The sequence below is a fragment of the Diceros bicornis genome, chromosome 6 (genome assembly GCF_020826845.1).
Source record: "Diceros bicornis minor isolate mBicDic1 chromosome 6, mDicBic1.mat.cur, whole genome shotgun sequence".
NCBI classification, from domain to species: domain Eukaryota; kingdom Metazoa; phylum Chordata; class Mammalia; order Perissodactyla; family Rhinocerotidae; genus Diceros; species Diceros bicornis.
The window spans coordinates 82491118-82515882 of NC_080745.1; the positions used below are offsets into that span (position 1 = coordinate 82491118).

Genomic DNA, 24765 nt, shown 5'->3' on the forward strand with positions numbered 1-24765 from the left:
GGCGCCTGACTCCCAAACCCCATTCTCTTCAAGATCCCACCTGGCCTTTCAAGATAGACAGCTCAGAGATACGCGGGAGGACTTCCTCCTTCCACGAGAGGTTCTCCGACCATCTTGTCCTCCGCAGACTAGATCCCTTCCACTTCATTGACTTGTTTTATGAAGTCTTCCCGAACGCGTCCTGCTTAATTTGGGACACAACAGCTTCTGAACTTTGCTCCCTTCCTCCTCGCTATTTAGAGCCCTGTGCTGCTAATGCTTGTGTATTTTCTATTGTTACATCTCCTCGTTGATGTGCATTTATTGAATGCCTGCTGTTGTCAAGCGTCACAGGGTTCTAAGAGGAAATACCGAAACAAGAAGACGCCTCCGCTCGGAGGAGAGCCTGGCCGAGACCCCCCGCAACCAGCCCCTTGGTCGCACCTCCTGGCTCGCTTTGTCTGCTTCTCCGCGGGCAGCTCAACCCGGGTAGGAGGGGGTTTCACGTTGCATTTACGGAGTCGGCCTGGCTTCTCCCAGGGCTGGTGACAGGAACGAACAACCCCCAGCATGGGAGGGGAGGCCTCATGAGTAGGCTTCTGCTCCAAAGGCCGCACTGGAAGAGGGCGGCCAGCCTGAGTCAGCCGCGGCGGGCTCCGCGCCGAGTCCCTGCTGGTGGGAAGGCGCGCCCGGCTGGGGGAGGGGCCTGGGAAGAGCCGGGCTGGGGGGAGAAGAAGAGGGAGGAGGAAGAGCCGAGGGGAGGAGCCGCGAGTGAAACCCGGGAGAAGCTGGAGAAGGCGGCGGGAAAGGGAGCAGACAGGGGAGAGGGAGGGGGCGGAGCCTGGGCGGAGCCGGGGAGGAGCCAGATAAGGGGTGGGGCCTGAGGCCGGGGCGGGGCCGGGTAGGGGGCGGAGCCGGGAGAGAGGCGTCCAAGGCCGCGCCGCCGCCGCGCCGCCGCCGCGCCGCGCGTTCTGCTCGCGCGCGTCCGGCCGCCGGGGCGCTCCCTTAGCCGCCGCACCCCCGAGGCGCGGGCTCTGGCGGCCCCGGCCGACGAGGACGCCCCGCGCGCCCCCCGCGGGCCGCCTGGGTCGGGGGGCCGCGGAGACGCGGGCGCGCCCGGGCCGCCAACGCCGCCTCCCTCGGCGCCCGGGGCCGGCATGGAGCTCTTCCAAGCCAAGGACCACTACATCCTGCAGCAGGGCGAGCGCGCGCTGTGGTGCAGCCGCCGCGACGGCGGCCTCCAGCTCCGACCCGGTAAGGCTGGCGGCCCGGGGTCGCCCTGGGCCCGGCGGGGCGGGCCGGGGGGCGAGGAGGGGGCGCGGCCGGGCCCCTCAGCCGGGGCAGCCGAGCGGGCGCTGCCTGCGGCCCTGGCGCGCGGGGCGGGGCGGGCGCGAGCGAGGGCGCGCGAGCTGTCATTATTTCCTGCCCCTCCGCGGGGGACAAAGGGCCGGCGACCCTCGTCCCTCCGAGCGCGCCTCCGCTCCGAGATTGCTCTGGAGGTCCGTCCAGAGAGCGGATCCCCCGAGCCGAGGACTCCGAGCTGGAGTCGGCCGGCTCCCCCCGCGAAAGTTCGATCGAGGTGCTCCTGGCCTTACAGGCCTCTCATACGTCCTTCACGACAAGTTCTGGGTTCGAATCCCGATCTCAGACCAGAAGCGATCGCGCCAGTTGAGTGGAACGTCCTGCCGGAGCTTCACTCCCTGTTGACCTCTGTGTGTTTCTGGTCCTTTATTATTGAAGGCGTGACTTCCTTCTGGTTACCTCATAGGCACCCGATTTAAAGCACCTCTTCTTTCATTTTAGTATTACAATTAAGCTGTACTGTAATGTTAAACTTCTGGTATTTTTGTGTGACTCAGTATGGTGCGATACAGGATGTGTTGTGGGTCCATGTTTGGGTGTCATGTAAGCGGTTATGAGATGCCTGAGTCTACAATGATTAGTTTGCGTTAGGAAAACCAGTTCGCGGTGGTGAGTTATAAACAGAACCGTCCTGCCCCTCAGAGATCTCACAGTCCAGGGGCGTTGCCTTTATGAGGGGACTCGGTAGCACCTCCCCCTCTGCGGTTGCCAGTCCTTTTCCCTAATCACCTCCGAGATCTTTCACTTTAGGGGAAGTGAGAATAGAGTTCTTTAAAGAAATAGCCAGAGCATTTCAATGTACTTGTAATTCTTGTATGTAATCTAGACAAAAGGTCTAGGTGTAAATCCAAAATAGAAAAAGTCCAAATGAGCCTTTTCATATCACAGCAGCGAACATTCATAGGATGGTTTTCAAGGACCTGGTCTCTTAATATATTATTCTCAATCCTCACAACAACCTTACAAAGCAGGTGGTGGCATCCTCTTTTTCAGACGTGAAAGGTTGAGTAATTCACCTGAGGTCCCAGAGAGTAGAGTTGGCCCCCAGAACACTTTCTGGCAGGGCCCACTGCTTTCTTATGAAGTCCTGCTAGTTGATTTGCTAGAGCAATGAAGGAGAACTTATTATTTTTCTTAGGCTCTGGGTGTATTTTCTTGCTGTTTCACCTATTCAGAATGGAGGAGAAACTACTGCACCCAGATGAGGTTCTTGATGGTCTTGGGACGGAGGTTGTTGTAAATAGGCTAATTTTGGCCCGTCTCCAGTCATTCTCTTCTCTCTGTTTTTCTTGATTTGACCGTTTGCCTGCCTCTTCCCCCCACTCCTCCATCCCGCCCTCCAAAGTTTGGATAAGGCTTCAAGTGCAGCTTGAAGAAAGGTAGATTGCAAAATTCCCAGGCTGTCGAGCCAACTCTGTGGATTCTAAGAGCTTAGCTGTTACAGCTGGATGGAACTTGAGATCGTCTCCAACACATTGGACAAAACACTTTTCTGCGCCTCATGTCCTCATCTATAAAATGAGGGTTGGGCTTTTTAGTTCTTATACGTAATGAAAGTGTTTTAAAATTACTACCGATTTGCCGAGTGTTTGTTCAGTGTACGTCTTGGAGGACAAGAACTGACGTGTTTCATGAAAACACTCAGGAAATCTCTAGGTGGTCATCTGTCTATTTGGGCAGTGAATTGAGGCATATGTAAATAGAGTGGACTGGGTTGTCTCCATTTCTAGGGCCACTCACTCCTTTCTCTTAGCCCCTAAGATTGACAGAGATGATCCAAGATGGTGGAATTACATGGAACAAGTTATGACCATGGGAGTCCTCTGAATAGGATGGGTTTTAAGTGAATTATATATCATTCTGTTTGGTTTAAGTTGGTTTCTTGTACACAGGAGGCTCTCCAATCCTAATGGCTGCCTGGGGATAAATTATACCCCTCAAGTGAAGTAAATCAACTTTTCTAGGATGCTGGCTAGTGACTTACCCTTCAATGGAAAGACTTAACCCCATACTCTGAGCTAAAGAAGCTCAGGAGCCTTCAAGGAATATTCACAGAGTAACCTGGGCCTGCATTTTGGATTAAGCCGTATGGTTTGAATTACTGTTTATATATCCAAAGTCCACATCAGAAGTCAAATTAAAAACTTTTTTTCCGAATAAAATGGCTATAGTCTTTGCAGTTCAGTTTATCTCACTTCTTAGGATATAGCAGACCACAGACTGAAGTAGACCACAAATCTGGAGGAAGGAAGACGCCATTATGTTTCAGAAGTAACAGCCTGTTTTGATCTTCAGGTTTTCAAGTATAGCCAATGAATAAAGAACCCTGTGCACTTGACTTTACCAAATAGTTTATCCTATCCAGTACTCTAAGATTCTTTCTAAAGAATGGCAATTTAATAATGGTATTTTAATTGGGTAAGTGCCTTTCAGTTCTTTTTCTAGAGAATCATTTAAACTTCTCTTCATTTTATTGGACCTTTTCCCTCTGCTTTTATGGCCAGTTTTGCTGCTGTTTGTAATGAAAGCATTTAACATCATTCATTGTTTCCTATTGGTTATTCAGCTGAATAGTTACTGACCAAGTCCTTTTCTTTTCCAAAGGGCAGTATTATGAGACCAGGAAAGCCTGCAGGCATTGTGGTTTTTATGTTTGTGGCTATTGAACTATTTGAAGCAGGACTTTTCTTTTGCTAGAGATATCAGAAGAATCAGTATTGATATTTAAGGTTAAAACGACCATTTCCTTAGCCTGGAATGTTTGTTACTGTTAGCCCCCTTTCCTGCCCGGTTTATTCTGTTAAGACCCAGCTTGGATGCCACCCCACCCTGTGCTCACCCTAGCCCACATCCTTGGGACAGGATTATTGGTCTCCCTTATTGTATTTCCAGGTGCTTTATACACTTAGTACACACTTTAATTATAGCCCTTACTGCATCATATAGGAATAGTTTGCTTCCTTCTTCCCCAGTGGACAGTGCATTCCCCAAGGCAAGGACCGTCCTTTACTCCTCTTGGTATCTCTGGGCTTTAGAGTGCTTAGGATGCAGAGGGCATTTTTGGTTGAGTTGACCTGAATTAAGTTTAAGTCCAAGTTTTTCTCTCAGGAATATCATTGCCATAAATAGGATGTTGTGTTATGCTTATTACTCATTTTAGGCTCTGTTTTGAATATCTTCTAATTGGGGCGGAAAATCTCTGTCCAGCTGAGTGAGAAAATAAATGTGAGGAAAGGTGCATTTCTACTTGTGTTATTTTTCTATCTGATTTAGGATTACCTTTTTTTTTTTTTTTTAAATCTTTGTGGTAGTATTTCTTATTTTCTTCTTTAACATTGTTTAAATTTTTCAATTCTCTTTTTCTAAACAGTTGAGTATTATTTTTTCTGGTGTTTCCATTTTTTTTAGGGGTAGTGAGTAGTCTGTATTCATACAAAGCACTAGTTTGTGGTGGATGCTTATGTCTTTATTGCGAGGTAATGACCACCGGAGAAAAATATCTAGGTGGTTTTATTTTATTTTCTACCAGGGAAAATGATGAAGCCCTGTGTAAAAATTCAATAATCTCTTGAAAGTGAAATTTTACTAGCTGAGAATAAGGATTGTAATTTAAAGATGTAAAAAGGAGTATAATACAGTCCACTGTTGGGGAAGAGTGATATGGTCTCATCTCTTCAGTCTTAAAATTGTTTCCACTCATCCTCGTGGCTTCGTCTGATACGACGGTGTTATATAATTTCCCGCTGCATACTGCTTCATTCTATTCTGAGGCTGAGTGACCACGAAAAGATGGTAAAGCATCTGTCATACACATAACATTCATAAGCATGTAAACTATATGTAGAGAGATGATACTCTGAATGATGAATGGCAGTGAACACTTTTTTGGAGGGCTTATGAGCTATCAGTTAGAATTCACAGAAACATAAAGAAGTGTTCTTGTTGTTCTTAGGGGTTTTTTTTTGTTGTTGGTGGTGAGGAAGATTAGCCCTGAGCTAACGTCTGTTGCCAGTTCTCCTCTTTCTGCTGAGGAAGATGGGCCCTGGGCTAACATCCGTGCCCATCTTCCTCTACTTTATATGTGGGACGCCTGCCACAGCATGGCTTGATAAGCGGCTCCTAGGTCTGCACTTAGAATCCAAACCTGCCAACCCCGGACTGCTGAAGCAGAGTGTGCGAACTTAAGCACTATGCCTCTGGACTGGCCCCTTCTTAGTTATTTTTTGATAATAAAATTATTTTTAGTATGTCATATGAAGTTACCTTTTTTTTTTTTTTGTGAGGAGGACCAGCCCTGAGCTAACATCCAATGCCAATCCTCCTGTTTTTTGCTGAGGAAGACGGGCCCTGGGCTAACATCCGTGCCCATCTTCCTCTACTTTATATGAGACGCCACCACAGCATGGCTTAACAAGCAGTGCGTCGGTGCGCGCCCGGGATCTGAACCGGTGAATCCCGGGCTGCAGCAGCTGAGCGTACACACTTAACCACTTGTACCACCGGGCCGGCCCCTGAAGCTAATTTTTTCTAAATGAGAAATTATAGTTATGGAATTGAAGTTCTCATAGAACTTTTATCTCTTTTCAGGAATCATATTTTATGAAACCATATTCAGTTTATTTAGAATTTTGTGTCATTTGGTATTTACTTTGAAAAAAAGATTTTGAACTTTTTAAAAAAATCATCTTTGCTAAAAATTCAGAACTTAGTATGACAAAATGTAGTAGGGCATTTAATTTAAAAATTAGTTATTAAATATATTGCAAAAATCTTTCTAACCATTTTTGTTGTTGAATATCCAGATTTTTTTCTAGTGTCTTTAGTCTTCAGTTTCTTTAAAATGGCTTACCAATTTTATACCCTGAACTACTTTTTACCCTATATTTTATATTTCTAACATGGTAGCAGTTGGACTAAACAGGTCTTTATTTTTATGAACATTTATTTTTATGTGTGCAAAATAGAAAAGACGCATGTTTCCAAAGTTTTTCCTCCCCTTCTTTGGCTTTCAAAAAAGAAGAAAGACAGGGTCTTTCTAAGGGGACTGATGACAATTTTTCAAATCAGGTTTTACAGATTGAGGGAAGTTTTTGTGCATATTTTGTTGTCTGCATTGTCAATTGAGATTAATGGTAGGTATAACAACAGCTTTTATTAATGAGCATTTTTCTGAATCAGATACTGTTCTAAGCATTTTATATGTACTGTGTAATTTCATCCCCACAATAAATCTCAGGAGGATTTTATTATTATCCTCATTTAATAGATGAGGAAACTGAGGCACAGAGAAGTAATTTGTCCAAGTTTGCAGAGTAAGAGGGAGAGACAGGCTTCTAACCCAGTATATGACTCCAAAGCCAAATTTTCCTCAATATTGACAAAAATATTTTATAAACCTTCTACTTTCTTGACTAGAAAATTATAGGATTTATATTTTTATGAGTAATATCTGAAATGTATCTTTAGCGATCATAGTCATTATAGTATAGCCCATATATCGAATAAAATAGCCTCTCAAGGGGGCCAGCCCTGTGGCTTAGAGGTTAAGTGCATGCACTCCGCTACTGGCGGCCCTGGTTCGGATCCCAGGAGAGCACTGACACACCGCTTATCCAGCCATGCTGAAGCAGCATCCCGCATACAGCAACTAGAAGGCTGTGCAACTATGACATACAACTATCTACTGGGGCTTTGGGGAGAAAAAGGAAAAGAAAAAAAAAAAAAAGGAGGCGGATTGGCAGTAGATGTTAGCTCAGGGCCGGTCTTCCTCAGCAAAAAGAGGAGAATTGGCATGGATGTTAGCTCAGGGCTGATCTTCCTCGCCAAAAAAAAAAAAAAAAAAGCCTCTCAAATGTAAAAGTACACACATTGAGGAAGGATCTATATAGAATGAAAAAGGCTGATAATGGGACTACTGGTTTGTTCTTTGACTCTACACCTGCCCTGATGCCTTTCTTGCAAAATTAGTTTACATAGTTACAGGGAATGTCGTTATATAATAGATTGACTAGTTGCTTTTCCAGTTACGGTCAGTTTATCAGATTTCTCTTCTTAAGTTTTTAGAACATCTGCAGTTTGGGAAGGGAATAGATATAGGGTGGATTTTTGAGCAGGAACATTGATGTGTACTGGATGGGAACTATTTCAGCCAATGATGAGCAACCCGAAGCCTTTCCAGTCTAGCTTTGAAAGAGTCCTAGATCCAATTTCACAGGCATCCTTTCAGAGCATATAAAGCAGAGAGGGAATGGTAGAGAAGAAGTCTTTAGGGTGACCACCTTCAAAGAGGGGAGGAACCTTTGTAGAATCACTGAATCCTAGATGCTTGTGTTCTGACCAGGCCATAGCCAGCAGAGGCCAGGACTTGCCAAAGGGTAGCTTCAGAGGAGAGGCAGTATCGGCCTTTTAGGGTAGAGCATGCAGGTGCCAGAAACCAGGGTGTCTGGACAGCTTGATCTTTAGGGAACCTGGCTGCACTGGTGCTGCTCGAGGATCCCCAGCAGCATAGCTCCCCCTTGTCCTACCTGCCCAGCCTAACTAATTCCACCAGGGCATGGAGAACGTGATGCAGATTCTTCACCATGTCCCTAGCACCTGGCCCACAGCAGGTCTTCTGTAAAAACTGTCTTGAATCAGTTGAAATAATTCTAGTCCCTGGTCGACCCTCTGTACCTTGAGCAGCAAAGGGGTTGTTGGGAGGATTAAATGGAGAACATAAGAACAGAAGACTAGAATGCCGCCTCTCTTGCCAAGTAAAAAAACCGTGCTAATTTCTCATTGTCAATTTATTCACTAAAAGGAGGACTCTAACTTTAAGTCTATGGGAGTCAATAAAACTGTTCTCTGTTTAAAATGAAAATAAATGGGACCCGAAGACATTTTTATTTTCCTCAAACTGACCCTTATGCAAAAAAAAAAAAAAAACAATGTTGCTTTTTGCTGATTTTTGTCCATGTCATTTATGACAAAATTAGCTGATGTGTTTGCAGGTAGATGCTAGACTATGGGAAAATCAAACTAGTTTGGCTCTGCTATTGATTCAGTGAATTCTCAGAGCCATAGTCTAGCCTTAGTGTGGTTTTATGGGGATTTAAATGTGTGAAATCTTTATAAGCTGTATTACTATCTCTCTGTGTATCTTTTTGTAAACTGTTCTATTCCTGTACAAATATGTTTTAAAATATAACCTTTTAAAATCTAGTCTTGCAAACATAAGTCTGAGAAGTAACAGCAATGTTGTAGAACCTCTAACAAATAATTACTCATTAGCTGGTCTAAGTCATAACTGTTATGCGTTAACTGACCATAATTGAGCTGAGAACATTTGAATTAGAGTATGTTTAACAAAATAGGGAAATAATATTTTTTATAATTAGTATAATTATAATGTTGATAATACATTAAGTAATAATGTAGAAATAGTATTTTGAAAGTGAGGATAAACACTGAACACTTAGCATTATAGTACTATCACAACATATACTGGTAGTATCTTAATTAAATCCCATGCTTTGCTAGGATGACTCATTTTCTGGTTGCTGTGAGACCCTTAAAGGAACTGCTCTCATTAAGAAAAAAGCATCCACTCCTGCCTGCCTTCTTTAGCAAGGCAGGTTGAGTGAAATACAGTTTGATTTTAGGCCCAAGTTGTTTGGTGTTTTTTCTTTTAAGTTACTTCCTTTTTTTTTTTTGTGAGGAAGATCAGCCCTGAGTTAACATCCATGCTAATCCTCCTCTTTTTGCTGAGGAAGACCGGCTCTGAGCTAACATCTATTGCCAATCCTCCTCCTTTTTTTCCCCAAAGCCCGAGTAGATAGTTGTATGTCGTAGTTGCACATCCTTCTAGTTGCTGTATGTGGGACGCGGCCTCAGTTACTTCCTTTTAATTTCAGGTTCTTTCAAGTTTAACCTTGCATTTCTTTAACTTGATAGTGGGATATTTAAAAGTACATTCATTTTCTTTATGAATCTTATTTGTGGAAACAGCTTTTTACTTACACTGAACTTCAAATTCCACAGTTTCTGCAGTGGTCGGTATATGCAGTTTGAAACAGTCATAACATCTGAATGTTAGGAAATTTTAAACATGCCATAATACTTTTAATTTTAGTAATTTACATGTATAATATTAATGATGCTTCACAGTATCATTATACATTGCCTTTATGCCAGAAATACATTCTCCCTATTTCCAGCATAAGATACCTCCCCCGCCCCGCCCCAGGGAGTGGCTGTGGTGGGCAGATCAGAGTAGCAGAGTAATAGCTTGCTAGTCTCCTGGGCAGTCATGCTTCTTGACATCCAAGATTCATCTCTAGTGGCTAGTGCATTTATCCCCTTTGCACCTTTTAGCTAGTACCCCCTTTTCTCAAAGAAGCAGCCCCATCTGCCCCCATCTAACTAATTTGGTATTCTATTTCTTTCTCCTCCTAAATTATATCAAGTCTCAAATTCTGTGAAGTCATTTATTTATTCTTTCAACAAATATTTATTGAAGACCTGTTTGCCGGGCATTGTGCCAAAATAGAAAGACGGATGAAACAGTCTCTACCCTAGCAAGGGTGTGGTCTGATGGGGAGAGACACACACAGGATGCTAGACAGATGCTGTGATACAGCCCTAAGACAGAGTTCAGTGGGAGATTTGAGCTGAGTCCTGAAGTTTGAGGTCTCTGTGGTTTTTTTTTTCCCCCAAGATGGTGAAAACCTAATGAAGAAAATGAGAAGAAAGGTGCTTTTTTATTTGATTCTGTGAAGTTTCTTCCAGCTGTAAATAGACTGTGATTGTTTCTCTCTGTGAATGGAAAGCCCTGGAAGAAACTGGCTGTACCCACTAGTGGACTTTTATGGACTTTTTTGTCTTACCAGAAATAACTCTGTATGCACGATGGCTTCCTCCTAATTGGGTACTCAAAAAAAAAAAGCTCGTGTGTGATTGGCTATTAGGAATGAATAGTGCCTAACTGGCCAGACTGAAATAGTACTGGTTCTCCCGCATACCCCCCACCCCACCCCACAGGACGCTGTGCTGTGGCCCTTGTTGTTTGATCTAAAAGCAGTTCTTCATTTGAGGCCAACTAAAATGGCAAATCCTAGATCTGATGGCGGGTTGAAGGCAGAGCTTTTTGTTGGTAAGGACCTATGGCAGCAGAATGACTCTACAAACAATCCTAGATGGAAGAGAGTAAGTTAGTTTTGAGCAAAGTTTTCAGGAAAAGCTAGGAAATTATTTAAGCACTGGCGGGGAGAAAGGTTGCATCTGTTTAATGATGGAAGTACTAGTTTTATGTGTCTCGTTTAAGAGCTCTAAAATGAGTTAAGGAAAATACCGGTTGTTAGCTCATCTATGCTCTGATTTGGCCCTCAGAATCCTATTTCTGAAAGTTATATCAAAAGACAGTTTTGGGAAGAGCAAAGGTGAGGGGGACATCCCAACACATTGCTGTGTTTCTTGGGTGATGCATTATGAATTTATTATCCAAGAATTTATCTAATCCTTGTTTGAACTGGTTATATATTCAGCTTCCTAAGGTAATGAGTTTGGAAAGTTGTAATTTAAGCTATACTCCCCTTCATTTATTCCCAAACCGTGTCTTTTAAACATGTGTCTCCTATGCTGGTATTCTTTTTTTTTTTTTTTTTTTTAAAGATTTTATTTATTTATTTTTCCCCCTAAAGCCCCAGTAGATAGTTGTATGTCATAGCTGCACATCCTTCTAGTTGCTGTATGTGGGACGCGGCCTCAGCATGGCCGGAGAAGCGGTGCGTCGGTGTCCGCCCGGGATCCGAACCCGGGCCTCCAGCAGTGGAGCACGCACACTTAACCGCTAAGCCATGGGGCCGGCCCTAATAATTTTATTTATTTATTTTTTCCCCCAAAGCCCCAGTAGATAGTTGTATGTCATAGCTGCACATCCTTCTAGTTGCTGTATGTGGGACGCAGCCTCAGCATGGCCGGACAAGCGGTGCGCCGGTGCGCGCCCGGGATCCGAACCCGGGCCGCCAGCAGCGGAGCGCGCGCACTTAACCGCCAAGCCACGGGGCCAGCCCATGGTATTCTGAATATACTGTCACGTCCTCACCTTTCATAATTTTATGGTCCTTCCAGGACCTAATTACCTTCCACCTTTCATGAAAGTCTTTTTCTTTAGTTGTCCTGTGTTCTTTTTTGAGTTGCAGTGGGTCTTTCTTGAGATGTGACAATTAGGACTTCATGCTTCAAATGGAGAATCATAGTTTTTAGTTTGGATATTGTAGATATTGTAGAGTTTAAAAAACAATTTCTAATGTCCTTCATCATCATGATCAAAACTTTGTGGCCCTCTTGCTGCACTGTAATTAGATCCCCTTTTTAATAGCATAGTCTAGGAATTCTTAAGATCTGTTTTTCCTAGGTAGTATCTCATCTTTTAAGTATTCTTCAGGTTATTTTTTTGAAATGAATTTTTTATACTAGCTTAGATCAGCTTTTCTGTCAACTCAGTATATTTTGACATCTTTCTGCAGTTTATGGTACTTTATTATATGAAAGAGTTTAAAGTACATGGCGCAGGCATCTTCTTTGAATCGGATTGATAGGGTAAAACTAAGCTACTAGTACAGGGTCCATCCAGTAACTTATAATCACTTAGACCAGTAATTCTCAACCTGGCTGTACATTAGAATCACCTGGGGGAGATTTACAAAATACCTATGCCAAGGCCCCACCCTAACCAGCTGAGTCAGACTCTGAGGAGTGGGCCCCAGGCATCAATATTTTATAAAGCTCCCAGATGATGTAATGAGCAGCCAGGATTGACAACCATTGAGCTGGAGTTCACACTGAGAAATCACCAGCTGCCAGAACTTCTCAATTGGATTAGCTTTTTAGCTTGCTGAATGCTGGAAAGTAATTACCATTAGAGAGTTCAGAGAAAGGTGTATCAAACTTTGCATTTGTAAGGTGGCACCTGAATCAAACTATTCCTTTATTTGTTTTCCTGGCCTGATTAAATTCTGAGAACTGAAGCATGGATAAGCTACCAATTGAAACTTTTAGTTCCTCATTTTAGAACCTTTTGCTCATCTGTTTGACTTTGGTGATTGTCTTTTCAGAGCAATAATATTCTTTGTCTTGAGCAGGAAATGAGACTTGGATCTCATTATTTATCCATACCCTGGCACCTTTTTTTTCCCCCAAAGGCACAGGTGAAACTTCGTATAAACTTCAGCAGCTGTGCAAAACCCAGGCTAGTTCTTGGGCTGAGGGTGCGCCATCTCTGTGGGCTCTTGGAATGAATGACTCATGCTCTGCCGGCACACAGTACTTAATCATTTGTTTTCTGTGTATCAGGAAGAGAAGGGCATATGAAAATAGAAACCATGTACTGCCAAATGGATCTGAAATAAGGGTGGAAATGTTGACCTAATGGGTCAAATCAAACAATTGAGCTTATGACGAAATACTTATGTCTTTGAGTGTATGTTACTCTATTTCACTAATTAAAATTTGTCATTGTTTCTAAGATGTTATACTTTTGTAATTTGTAAGCAACTCTGCTCTCTATTAGATAACTTTGATAATCCTAAATTTTAAAACTTGCTTGCAAATTTCAAATGTTTCTATTTTGAGTTTGTGTGCCACCTTGGAATATACCTTTTGAAGGAAGGATTAGAAAGCAATATGTTTGTGGGGCCGGCCCCGTGGCCTGATGGTTAACTTCAGCGCGCTTCGCTTTGGCGGCCAGGGCTCCGTTCCTGGGTGCGGACCTATACCACTTGTCTGTGGCCATGTTGTGGCGGCAACCAACATACAAAATAGGGGAAGATTAGCACAGATGTAAGCTCAGGGCATATCTTCCTCAAGCAAAAAGAGGAAGATTGGCAATGGGTGTTAGCTCAGGGCAAATCTTCCTCAGCAAAAAAAAAGAAAAGCAATATGTTTGTTGGAGCAGATTAATTACATGGCTGTTCTTTGTGGAAGGATGGTATAAGCCCACTCATCATTTTCTCTGCCATTCAATGCCTTCTGCCTTCAGAGTAGCCATTAATATTGGTGACATGGTGTCTGTTACTAAGTGTAGTTGCTACATATGCTTAGACTAATATCATCTACGTACACATGGTGTCTGTACAAACAGACTCTGCTAATGCCAACTTATTTTATTTCCTTAGTGAAGAGTAACAGATTAAAAAACACACACAGGTCCAGCCTGGTGGCGCAAGCAGTTAAGTGCGCGCGCTCTGCTGCGGCAGCCCGGGGTTCACCCGTTTGGATCCCGGGCGCGCACCGACGCACTGCTTGGCAAGCTGTGCTCTGGTGGTGTCCATATAAAGTAGAGGAAGATAGGCACGGATGTTAGCCCAGGGAAGTGTCTGTTGTGTTCCAGACAGTGTACCAGGGAGCAATTCACAAAGACACTTAGAGCCTCCCTTCTTGTGCTGGTTACATTGTTTGCTTCAGGCCTTCCTCTGCGGTCTTTTGTCTCTTGTCTCTATGTTGGTATGAGAAGCCATGGACACCTGCTAGAGATTTTAAGACACTTTAAAGTTTCCCAGAATTTTTAGGTAAATCTTTCATTGTGGGAAATCACATGCTGCTTTTCTCATTAAAGTGCCTGTATAGCCAAGACTGGTGTTTTGGGGCTTCCTTTAAAAACAATAAAAACTTAAGATGTTAGTCTTATTAAAAAGTCAATGAAAATAAGCAATTCGTAGGAGAAATCCATTCTTCGGTTTGCTTGTTCATGCTTGCTTTTACTGGTTTATTCATTTGGTTCAATAGCTATTAAATGAGTGCCTGCTATGCGTCAGACACTGTGCTAGGCCACAGCTACCGTGGTAGACAAAATAGGCATAGAATTAAATAAACTGATAGAAGCATTGAGATTTAGTAGTCTCTCTTTTAATTGGTTAGTTGAAACTTTACATTTATTATAATTATTAATATATTAGGAGTTACTTCTACCTTTTATTTATATTTTCTATTTGTTGTGCTTTTTTCTTCTTTTTTTTTTCCCTACCACCTTTTCCTATCTCCCATTAGATATGTCGAATTTTTGTCAGGTATCTTTCTGTTGCTGATTAAAAGTTATGCATTCTATTTATATTCTTCTATGGTTTCTCAAGACTTAGGACTCAGTACTTATTTTCACACAGGTAACTAAAGTTTACCAATATCCGTGTCTTTTGCCGAGCATATATATATATTTTGGTGAGGAAGATTGGCCCTGAGCTAACATCTGTTGGCAATCTTCTTCTTTTTTTTGCTTGAGGAAGATTAGCCCTGAGCTGTCTCTGCCATTCTGCTTCCATTCTCCATGTGGGTTGCCTCCACAGCATGGCTGATGAGTGGAATAGATCTGCACCCGGAAGCTGAACCAGTGAACCCAGGCCACCGAAGCAGAGCACAGGGAACTTGAACCACTCGCCCATGGGGCTGGCCCGCACAAGCATATTTCTACCTCCTGTTAGACTCTTCCTCTTCTAGAGTCTCCTTCTCTCCAATGCAGGGGACTTAGGGGAGGGGAGAAAGCTGGCTGTCATGATTGGTTTGCCATTGGGACGTGAATTCGGTTGCTGGGACTGAGACTGGATTCCTAGTTTTGAGCTGCATCAGAGCTGTAGATCTATGTTTCATATTATGAGGAAAAAAAATCCTGGGGTCGTAACTTGGCATTGAGGTTTTCATAAAACATTTATTGCTCTGAGAAGGCTTTCAGGAATGATGGCCTTACCATAAGATTTAATAAGTAAAAAATATTGAAGTTGTGTTTTTTCTTTTTTTATCCTTTCCTTTTTTTTTTTTTTTTTTAAAGCGGTATGTAGACCCTTGAAATAAAAATCTATGGAGGGGGCTGGCCCCGTGGCTTGGCGGTTAAGTGTGTGTGCTCCGCCGCTGGCGGCCCAGGTTCGGATCCTGGGCGCTCACCGACGCACTGATTCTCCGGCCATGCTGAGGCCGCATCCCACATACAGCAACTAGAAGGATGTGCAACTATGACATACAACTATCTACTGGGGCTTTGGGGGGAAATTAAATAAATAAATAAAATTTTAAAAAAATCTATGGAGAGATTTATTCTGTGATAGGAACCTGGAATTTTAAATACGTATACATTTCCCAACTTGAGCTAAAAGTTGTTGAACATTTATGTGCCAGACATTGTGCTGGACGCTTTCATGTAATTCTCTCATTTAATCCTCATAAAAACTCTGTAAGTTAGATGAAATTCCCGTTTACGAAAGAGGAAGGTGAAGCTGAGAGAGGTTCCGAGACTGTAGTAGAGCTAGGACTCTTCACCTGGGGCACCGAACCAGGCTGTGCCCACATCACACCCGCATCTCTTGACTGTCCAGCCTTCCACTTCCAGAGCCAGCCCCAGGCTGCCCTTGTGCATACTATGTGTTGCTTGGATCTCTGGCTTTAGGCTTGCCCTCTCACGTCCATCCTCTACACACTGGTCCTACTGGTCAATCTCAAATGCAAATCTGCCCTGTCTGGAGATAACGGCTCCTGAATGTACTATCTGTTGTCCTCTTGAGCTAGTCCCTGGTAGTTCTTCAGCCTCATTGTTGGAGCTCCCTGCCTTTTACCTTAGGGTCCCGCAGTACCAAACTGTCTATAGAGGCCTCATTGCATTCGGTGAATATTTGAGTGCCTGTTATGTGTTAAGCAACTTGATAGGTACAGGGCTGACAAGAGCTTTTTTAATGATCCAGATAGAGGAGGTGTTGACCCTGCACAAAGATAGTGGCATTGTGGTTGGAGAGAAGTGAAATGTTCACCAGGCATTTAGGAGATAGAATCAGTAAGTCTTGGAGAGAAAGAAAAGCATTTTGGATGACCCCAGGTAATGGCTTGTGCAGCTGGAATGATGGTGGTATGCTGAAAGCCCCATGCAAATATAAAACGAGAGTATTACACGTGAGAACATTTTGTAGGGAAACCTCGGTGTTAGAGGTATGTTAGAAAGAGCCCTGGACTGAGAGTGGGAAATGGTATTTTCATTTTGACAAGCTGTGTAGTATCGGACCATCAGTTTGCCTCTACCAGCCCTGATGCCTTTATCTGAAATAGAGCAGGTGACTTTAGCTTTGCCACTTTAAATAGTGAACCCTTCTAACATGATTCAATGCAAATTATCTGACTTCAACTTGCCTCTCCATTCCGTGTCAAAGGTTCATTCGTCCATTTAGCATTTTGGAGCCTGCTGTGTACCCTGCACTGGGACATAAAGCTGAATGAGACTCAATGAGCTTCCTTTTCAGTCAGGGAGACAGGCAAGTCAATAATTAGGGGCATTAAACCAAAATAAGGTGCTATGATGGAAATATGAGCAGGGTTCAGTGGGGCCACAAAAGAGATCCTGATGGGTTCTACTGGGTGGGTGGAGTGGGGAATGTGTGAGGGAACACCCGTGACCCTTGTTCTGAGTCTGGAATGAAGAGCAGGCAGAAGTGGGTGGGGAGGAGCATTCCAGGCCCAGCCTGTGCACACTTCTAGATGACTGAAGGAAGACCAGGATGCTGGGGGTGGGGAGGCAGGAGGAGGGTGGACAGGACCAGCCCATGCAAGGTCTACAAGCCTTCCAAGGAATTTGGACTTTGTTCCTAAGGCTGTGGGGAGTGGGAGAAGTTATACGATCGAATTAGCAATGTTCATATTTATTCCGTGTTATGCCTAATGTATTTCTTTCACAATATTAATGTTAGACAAACTAGACTTTAGGGCAAAGAGCATTAAAGGCAGTTATTACATCCTGATAAACAGAGCAGTTCGCCAGGAAGATATAATAATCCTGAATCTGTATATGCCTGACAACATAGTCTCAAAAAATGTAAGGCAAAAATTAAGAAGGAAAAAATGGGGAAAAAAATACACAAAGCATAAGATTAAAAAAAAAATAAGCCCTCTCTCAAAAACTCTTAGGTTAAGCAGTCAAAAAAACTAGCAAATACATAGAGGAATTGAACAAAATAATCAACAAAGTTGATATAATGAGCCCTTACCCCAAAGTTAAATGTTCAATTTAAGTGTTAAGTTAAAGTGTTCAAGTGTCTGAGATCCATAGTAAGAAATACTTTTAAAATTATGACCTGGTGAACACATACATGTATGTATGTACCAGAAACAAAAGTTTAATGAAATGTGTCCTCTTACTTGGTGCAGTTTTTCAATTTTCTGTTCTGTTTCGTTGCTGTTAATGCTGATCTTATACAAAATGCAAAATGGATTTCATGACCCATTAATGGATTGACCTTTTTCTTGAAAATACTGAGTTAAAAAAATATACGTGCTTTTCAGGCACACATAGAACATTTACAAATTGACTTTCTGGATTCCTCTCACCATACCAAGCCTCTGCTGCCTCTCTGTTCCCCTCGTTCCCCCTGCTGAAGCAAAGATAACTTTGACTCCTATTTTTACTGAGTCAAGACCATCTGATACATTCATCTGCTTCTCGTCTCCATTTCTATATTTAGCATTTCATCTTTTCCTCCAGTCGTAGAAAAAAGTAGTACCCTTCCTTTCCAAGGTTAACTTTTATACCTGTGCTTTTGCTTTCATCATCTTCTGTTTTCTTTTCCTCCTTTAATATCTCCTCTGGTTCTCTTATCTAGACATATCTCCTTGATCATCCCATCATGAACTCAGTCTTAATGGGTTTAGTTGATTCTCTCTCTGGACCTCAAAGATTATCAGTGACTATTATTTTTAGTCATTAGACCACAAAACTTGGTCATCTTTATAGTTTTTTCCTAGTTTAACTTAAATTCTAATTTTCTTGAATGGCTGGTGTATTTACAGGGTTTGAAATGCCAAAGATGCAAAAGGGCATTGAGTTAAGAGGTTCTCTTCCCCTTTCTCCTGGCTGCTGTACACTCTGTCCTTCCTTTCTGCTTTGCTCCTTCTTGCTCTTCTTGTCCATGTCCCCAGCTTCCCCCCTCAGGAGAGAGTAGATGTTTCATGTCATCTTTGATGCACTCTCTTCCTGTCCTTGGTATAGCTTCCTTGGAGGTGTTTCATCTTCAGCTCTTCCTGTGCATTCTTCACCTGCTGCCCGCCTGACTCCCCAAGCTAGGGTAGCTCCATGTCCTTTCAAGTCAAGACTCTTGAAATAACCTTCTAACTCATTCCCTACACTCAGTGTCCACCTCGTTTCAATGCTGTCAGCAAATCCCTGGCTGCAACCTTGTACTCAGGTCATTATGTGCCTGCCGTGGTGTCCAGGAAGCGCAGGCTCATTAGTCTTTTATTCAAGTCTCTCCACAGTTGGCCTCAGTTTACTTTTTCCAGTTTTATCAATTCAAATCTCCACCATACCCATTGGTCTTCTGTTCTAGACTGTTCACTCCTTTATTTTTATATCTTCTTAGCCTGATACAGTGCCTGGTTCCTAACAGGTACTTGATAAGTGTTTCTCCAATGAAGGGACGAATTCCAGAACAAACCTGGCACTTTCTTTCCTCTGCATTGTTTTTCTTGCTGCTTTCCTTATGCTTGAAGTTCCACTTCTATGTAACTGTCCCTGCCTGTTTTAGCTCTAACTTTTCCTTCTTCTTCCATATTTCTAGAGCTCATTTAGTACCCAAGGGGTAGAATCTTACAACTACGGTCTGTTCACCTGAGGTCAGGGTGCAGGGTTACGGGTAGCTGGAGCTCTTTCCTGACCAGGGACATCTGTGGTGGCGGATGGTGAGACTTGGCCTGCCTGATACAGGGATTCTGGCTCCCTATTTGAAAAGAAATCAGGGTGTTTTTAGTCTGTACACCAACATGAATTCCAGCAGAGTTAGTTAGATTTTTAAAAATTAACAAAGAGATGAAATTAATAAATACTTATTGATATTGGATAAGGAACAACTTTTTAAGCATAAAGGTAATGAAAAAAATGATAGATTTGTATAAAAGTTAAAAACTGTGAAAATATTTGCAAACATGTCAAAGAGTTGATGTCCTTAATGTAAAAAGAATTCATAAATCAATAGGGAATATGAAGAAAAATCATTAGAAGATTTGAATGAGAAAATCATAGTAGAAGAAGAAACATAAGCAACCAATTTTATAATTAAATGTTTAATCTTACCAACAATGAGAAGAAAATAAACATCATGTTAGGCAATGGATGCCCTCAAATTAGAAAAATTAAAAAAGAAATTCTAAATGCTGACGAGTACTTTAAAACTAGTATTTTCATATGCTTCTGGCTGAAATTTAACTTGTTATAACCTTGGTAGAAAGCAATTTGGTAATATTTGGAAGCTTTAAATTTTTTTTGTTTTCACCTACTAATTTCATTCCTAGGAATCTGTCCTAAAGCTATTAATTAGGGAGGTAAATACAATATTTGCATAATGTTCATTTATCACAGTATTTTTTATAATAGGGAAAAACTGGAAATCACTTAAATGCCCAGGAGTGAGGAAGTCCTTCATTAAGTGGAAAATTATGCAGCTGTGAAGTTATAATTTTCAAGAGTATTTTAAAGACATGAGAAAATAGTCATGAAATGTTATAAGAAAAGATCAGCATATAATGCTGTATTTGCAGTATTGCAATTACATATGCACACAAATCTATGGCCTGAAATGTAGCAAAATAATGACTTATCTCTGCGTGGTGGGATGGGATAGATAAAATATTTTTTTTAATTTTATTCAGTGTTACTTTTATAATAAGAATGCATGTTATTTAAAATGTAAATATTGTCTTATGGATTAGTTCCAAGCATAGCTTCTAAGGGAAGCACTATAGGAGGAAGCTTAAGAGCACAGGCCATGAGTCATGCAGACCTGGCTTTGAATCTCAGCTCTGCCCTTGATCCATTGTAGGTCACATTACTTTTCTAAGGCTGCATTTCCTCATCTGTAAAATGGTACCCCGAATACCCAACTCACACAGTTGTCAGGATTAGAAATGATAATGTGTAGAACAGCCTTTAAAAAAGTTAATTGCTTATTTACTTTAATTCTTGCAATAAGAACAAAGAAGTCCACTTTTTTTGCCTTCCATTGAGTATATCATTAACAACAAAGACGTTCAAGACACAATAGTCAAAATGCAAAGGAATTTGGAGACCAAACTGTTAAGTCTGTAATTAACCCATGAGTTACAGATTGATTATAAATTTCACCAAAACAAAATTTAAATGGTAATAATTAAAATGTAATTTTACTTTCCTGCTAAGAGAAATATTGTTTTCATTCTTGCTAATCTTTTCCAGCTGTTGAGCTACCTCTAGTGTTGCATTTATCTCCGTGTATATAACAGCCTTTTGCAGCCTGGGTTCCACATGATAACTAAGCCCTCATGTCTTCAGGCATCTGTTGTGTGTAATGGATTAGCTTCTCTCCTATGCGTCTAGAGTGGTACCAGTTATGTGCCATCCTTGGGAGAATTGAGAAAACAGTCATCCAAATCATTGTTCTGTGGTTCAGGTGAGGAACCCTGGTTGGGATGCCCGGCACACAGTAAGCACTCAATACAGGGAAGCCGTTCCTATTGTTTTTGCCCTAGGTGTCACATAAAAGAGCACTGGCTTTCTGGATTTCTTCGCTTGGTGTAAGCTTCTTTGGGAAAGGGTATTTCCAGAGTGTGATCCAGTGAGTGGACATCTCTGTGGCGGTTTCTCAGGCCTTGTCTTCGGGTCTGGGACTGACTGTAGCAAGGCCTCTGGGCGCCTCCTCTCCTTTGCCCTCCTGTAGTGTACCAGCCTCTTCCCTCCACTGCAGGGCGCCAGAGTACTCCCATCTGAGTAGAGTTTCAGAATGTCAGCTCACTCCCCTAACTGGTCTTAGTCTTAGTCTTATTCAGGCCTCAGATTTAATGCTTTTTCACATTGCTTGATAGTAATGTATTCAGCTCTGAATGTTCATAACTGCTCTTTTGGGACGTTGATAATTTTTTAATATACTGCTAGAGATATTGTTTTAATATGTTTTCTGGTGAATATTTTCTCATGACTGTGTCTTATTCCATTTTAGCTACTGATCTACTTCTTGCCTGGAATCCCATTTGTTTGGGGTTGGTAGAAGGTGTTATCGGGAAAATTCAGCTTCATTCAGGTATGTTTCTGTAAACTTAATCCTGTCAAATTTAATTTGGCATTCTACGACATTTTCTTCTTTGAGGATAAATGTAGATTCTGTTATGGTTTGATTCCTTTGCCTTAATTTTGAGTCTGCCCGAAGTAGGGATATTTCCATATAAGTTTAATGAAATAAAAATAAAGCTTTAGAGAAAAGGAGGCATAGTATTACAATCTTTTCTTCCTCTTAAAAAAAAACACAACTTATCAAATGCCTACTATGTGTCAGGTATTGTGATAGTTGGTAGGACACAATAGTGAGCAAAAACTGACCCGTTGCCACCCTCGTGGAGCTTACAGTTTAGGAGGGAAAACAGACATCAGTGAGTAATCACTGAAATAAATGTATAGTTATTTGATAATGGTGGTAGGTGCTGTGATGGAAAGATATACTAACTGCACTGATTTCAAGAGAGAAGATAGTAGGAATAAGGCTGGAGAGGTAGGGCAGGTGGCAGACCATGACTGGTTGGCTTTAGGTCAGCTGTCCATTCCTGACACGATGAACTCTGACCAGGGAAGAAGATGGGTCTCTTAGTATGCAGTGTGGTCCTTTCCAGTGCAGGCAAATTGATGGAAGGTCTAGGTCATTCACCATGCCTTCGCTTGGAAGGACAGGCACCTGTGCTCTGGGCTTAGGATTGTGTTGGTGAGAAAATAGGTGTTATATAGGCCAGTCCCAAAAGGTCCTAAAAAAGACTAAATGAAATATTTTATGCACTAAATTTAAATATCTGTTTTCCTTTGGTATCAATTTTAATATAAGTTATGAACTATAGGAGGCTTTACCATTATAGCTTTGTAATTGGGAGTATAGCTACCTCTGTAATATTCCCTTTTTTATTCCTTTAAGATAAAATTATTGAGCATTTGGGAGCTAGGTTGATTTCTTTTTTTTTTTTTTTCCTTTGTGAGGAAGATCAGCCCTGTGCTAACATCTGCCAATCCTCCTCTTTTTTTGCTGAGGAAGACTGGCCCTGGGCTACCATCTGTGCCCATCTTCCTCCACTTTATGTGGGATGCCGCCACAGCATGCATGGCCTGACAAGCGGTGCGTTGTTGTGTGCCCAGGATCCGAACTGGCGAGCCCCGGGCCGCCGCAGCGGAGCGCACGCACTTAACCACCTGTGCCACCAGGCTGGCCCCTAGGTTGATTTCTGGATATTATAAATAAAGCATATATTACAGGAGACTATCTAATTTTCCTTGCTACATTCTTTGGTTGTTTTTAATTTGTTTTTATTGTGAAATACTTTTTAGATATGAAAAGCTGTTTATCACAGATATATGGTAATAGGTTGTTGTAAAACAAACACACATATCTCCCACCCAGCTTAAGAAATGAAACATGACCAGTGTTTTTGGAGCCCTCACTCTGCCTTTCTTCAAGTGTATCCTGCTTCCTTCCCTTCGGGAAAACCTGCTGTTTTGAATTTTGTGCTTATTCCCTTGATTTTCGTTCTTGCTTTTATTATGTATCCCTAAACAATATGTTGCTAAGGTTTGTATTCTGGGGATTTTATGTAAATGATTTTAAGCTGTTTGTTTTCTTTCACTTTTTTCCCCACTCAACTTTATATTTTTGAGATTTATCCATGTTGATATATGAAACTTTAGTTCCTTATTTACACTATTGTATGAATATATCACAATTTGTCTTTTTTCCTGTCATTGGGTGATTGTTTGTTTCTTTTTTGCTATTAGAAATAATACTGCTATGAACATTGTTGTATATTCTATCTTTGGTAGTTTTTTAATTCTTGCAATACAAAAGAGAAAAGCATTTCGACATTGTGTAACCATGCTAAGTATTTTAGTAACACTCTCCTACCTGTCCACATTTACATATATTTTTAATTCATTTACATGCTGACAAGATAATTTCTGAGTGTTCTGAGTTAAAATTAATTTTCTATTGTTTAAATGAAGTGTATGAAACTTCTGAGTTATTTTTCTTCAATTTCAGTCACATCTTGGAGCAGTGACTAACTCACTGAAATCAGTCAGGAAACCTGGATTCAAGCTTTATTTATTAGCTTTGGGATATAGGGGAAGTTACTTACCATCTGTTTCATTTACCAAAGGCTGATGCCCTAAAACAGCAACAGTGTATAATATCTCACCAGCCTGTGGATTGACCAAGAGGCCCTTCTACTCTCTTCTGGGCTGTGGTTGTTCACGTGGCAGCACTGGGCTGGGGGTTTGCCTGAGGTGTCTCAGTTTTCCTTCACGTGGCATCTCTCTCCATGTATTTCATCTTACAAGGCCTCTCCTTGCGTCCTCTCTCTCTCTCCTGGATACCTGGGTATCTTTTCAGGGTGATAGAAGACCAGTCCCAATGTGCAAGGGCTTATCAAGCCTCTGCTTGTGTCACTGAGCTTGCTAGTATCCCATTGGCCGAAGGAAGTCACGCAGCCAAACCCAGAGCCAGCGTGGAGAGGACTTCACTGGAGCGTGCATCCCAGGAAGGGTTCCCTGAGCCTTTACTTTGTAACTGATAAAATAAAAGTAAAAATAACTGCCCTCTTTTTTTCCCCTGGGGTATCATGAGTCTCAAATGAGATCAATATGCCTGAAAGTGCTTAATAAATTATATATCACTATTTTATTAAGACTCTTATGATTGCAAATACAAACCTATCAGCTTATGCAAAAACAAATTTTAATAAGGAACCCAAGCAAGAAGTGGACACTGTACAGGATCTGAGATTACTTTTTTGTGGGCAGGTGGTCTCTGACCACCACTTGTCCCTATACATCTCCTTCATTCTTCTCTTCTTTTGACTTTCTCTGTTTCTATGTATGTAGGACAAAATTTCTGCCCTTATATGGTACTCAAACCAACCAACATCTGATGTACCCTGCAACCACTGGAGACTGACTAGCTATCAAGGATTGGGTAGTGAATCTAGTTCAGACTCCTAGGAAAGAGAATCTTTTTGGCCCAGCTTGGGCCAAGGGCCTTCCCTGGTCACAAAGTTCCAACATGCTCCAGAGGCCCACTCCTCTAGGCAGGAGGGGCAGTCAGAGCAGGAGAGTTTGAACTTGGCAGACAACCCAAAAGTTATCTCCTACAAGCAGTGTACAAATGTGTTACTGGTTGATGAGTTTATGATGCTATGAGAGTATGGTTATTAGGAGGTGGTAAAGTGTGGTCATCTCTGTGGTCAGCCACCATTTATGTGTACTTGCACTTTTTGCACTGCCTGCCTTTCTTTGGACCAAAAACAAGTGGTTGGTAGGCAGTGAGGGCACCTGTTATATGGGATATATTGGAAGAGGACTAGGTGAGGAATAGAGTGAACTGGAGAAAAAGTATAAAAAAAGGAAAGAAGGGCAGGGAGAGTGTCTCAGTT

General features: G+C 42.0%; 1 protein-coding gene across 1 annotated transcript in view; it reads left to right on the forward strand.

Annotated features, from left to right (window-relative positions):
• Positions 1-1033: 1033 nt before the first annotated feature.
• Positions 1034-24765, forward strand: part of INPP5F (inositol polyphosphate-5-phosphatase F) — an 84938-nt gene continuing 61206 nt past the window's right edge. The window contains exons 1-2 of the mRNA XM_058544125.1: positions 1034-1233; positions 21306-21386. Coding sequence (XP_058400108.1) covers positions 1137-1233; positions 21306-21386 — 178 coding nt within the window. The 5' untranslated portion in view covers positions 1034-1136. The remainder of the gene's footprint in view (positions 1234-21305; positions 21387-24765) is intronic.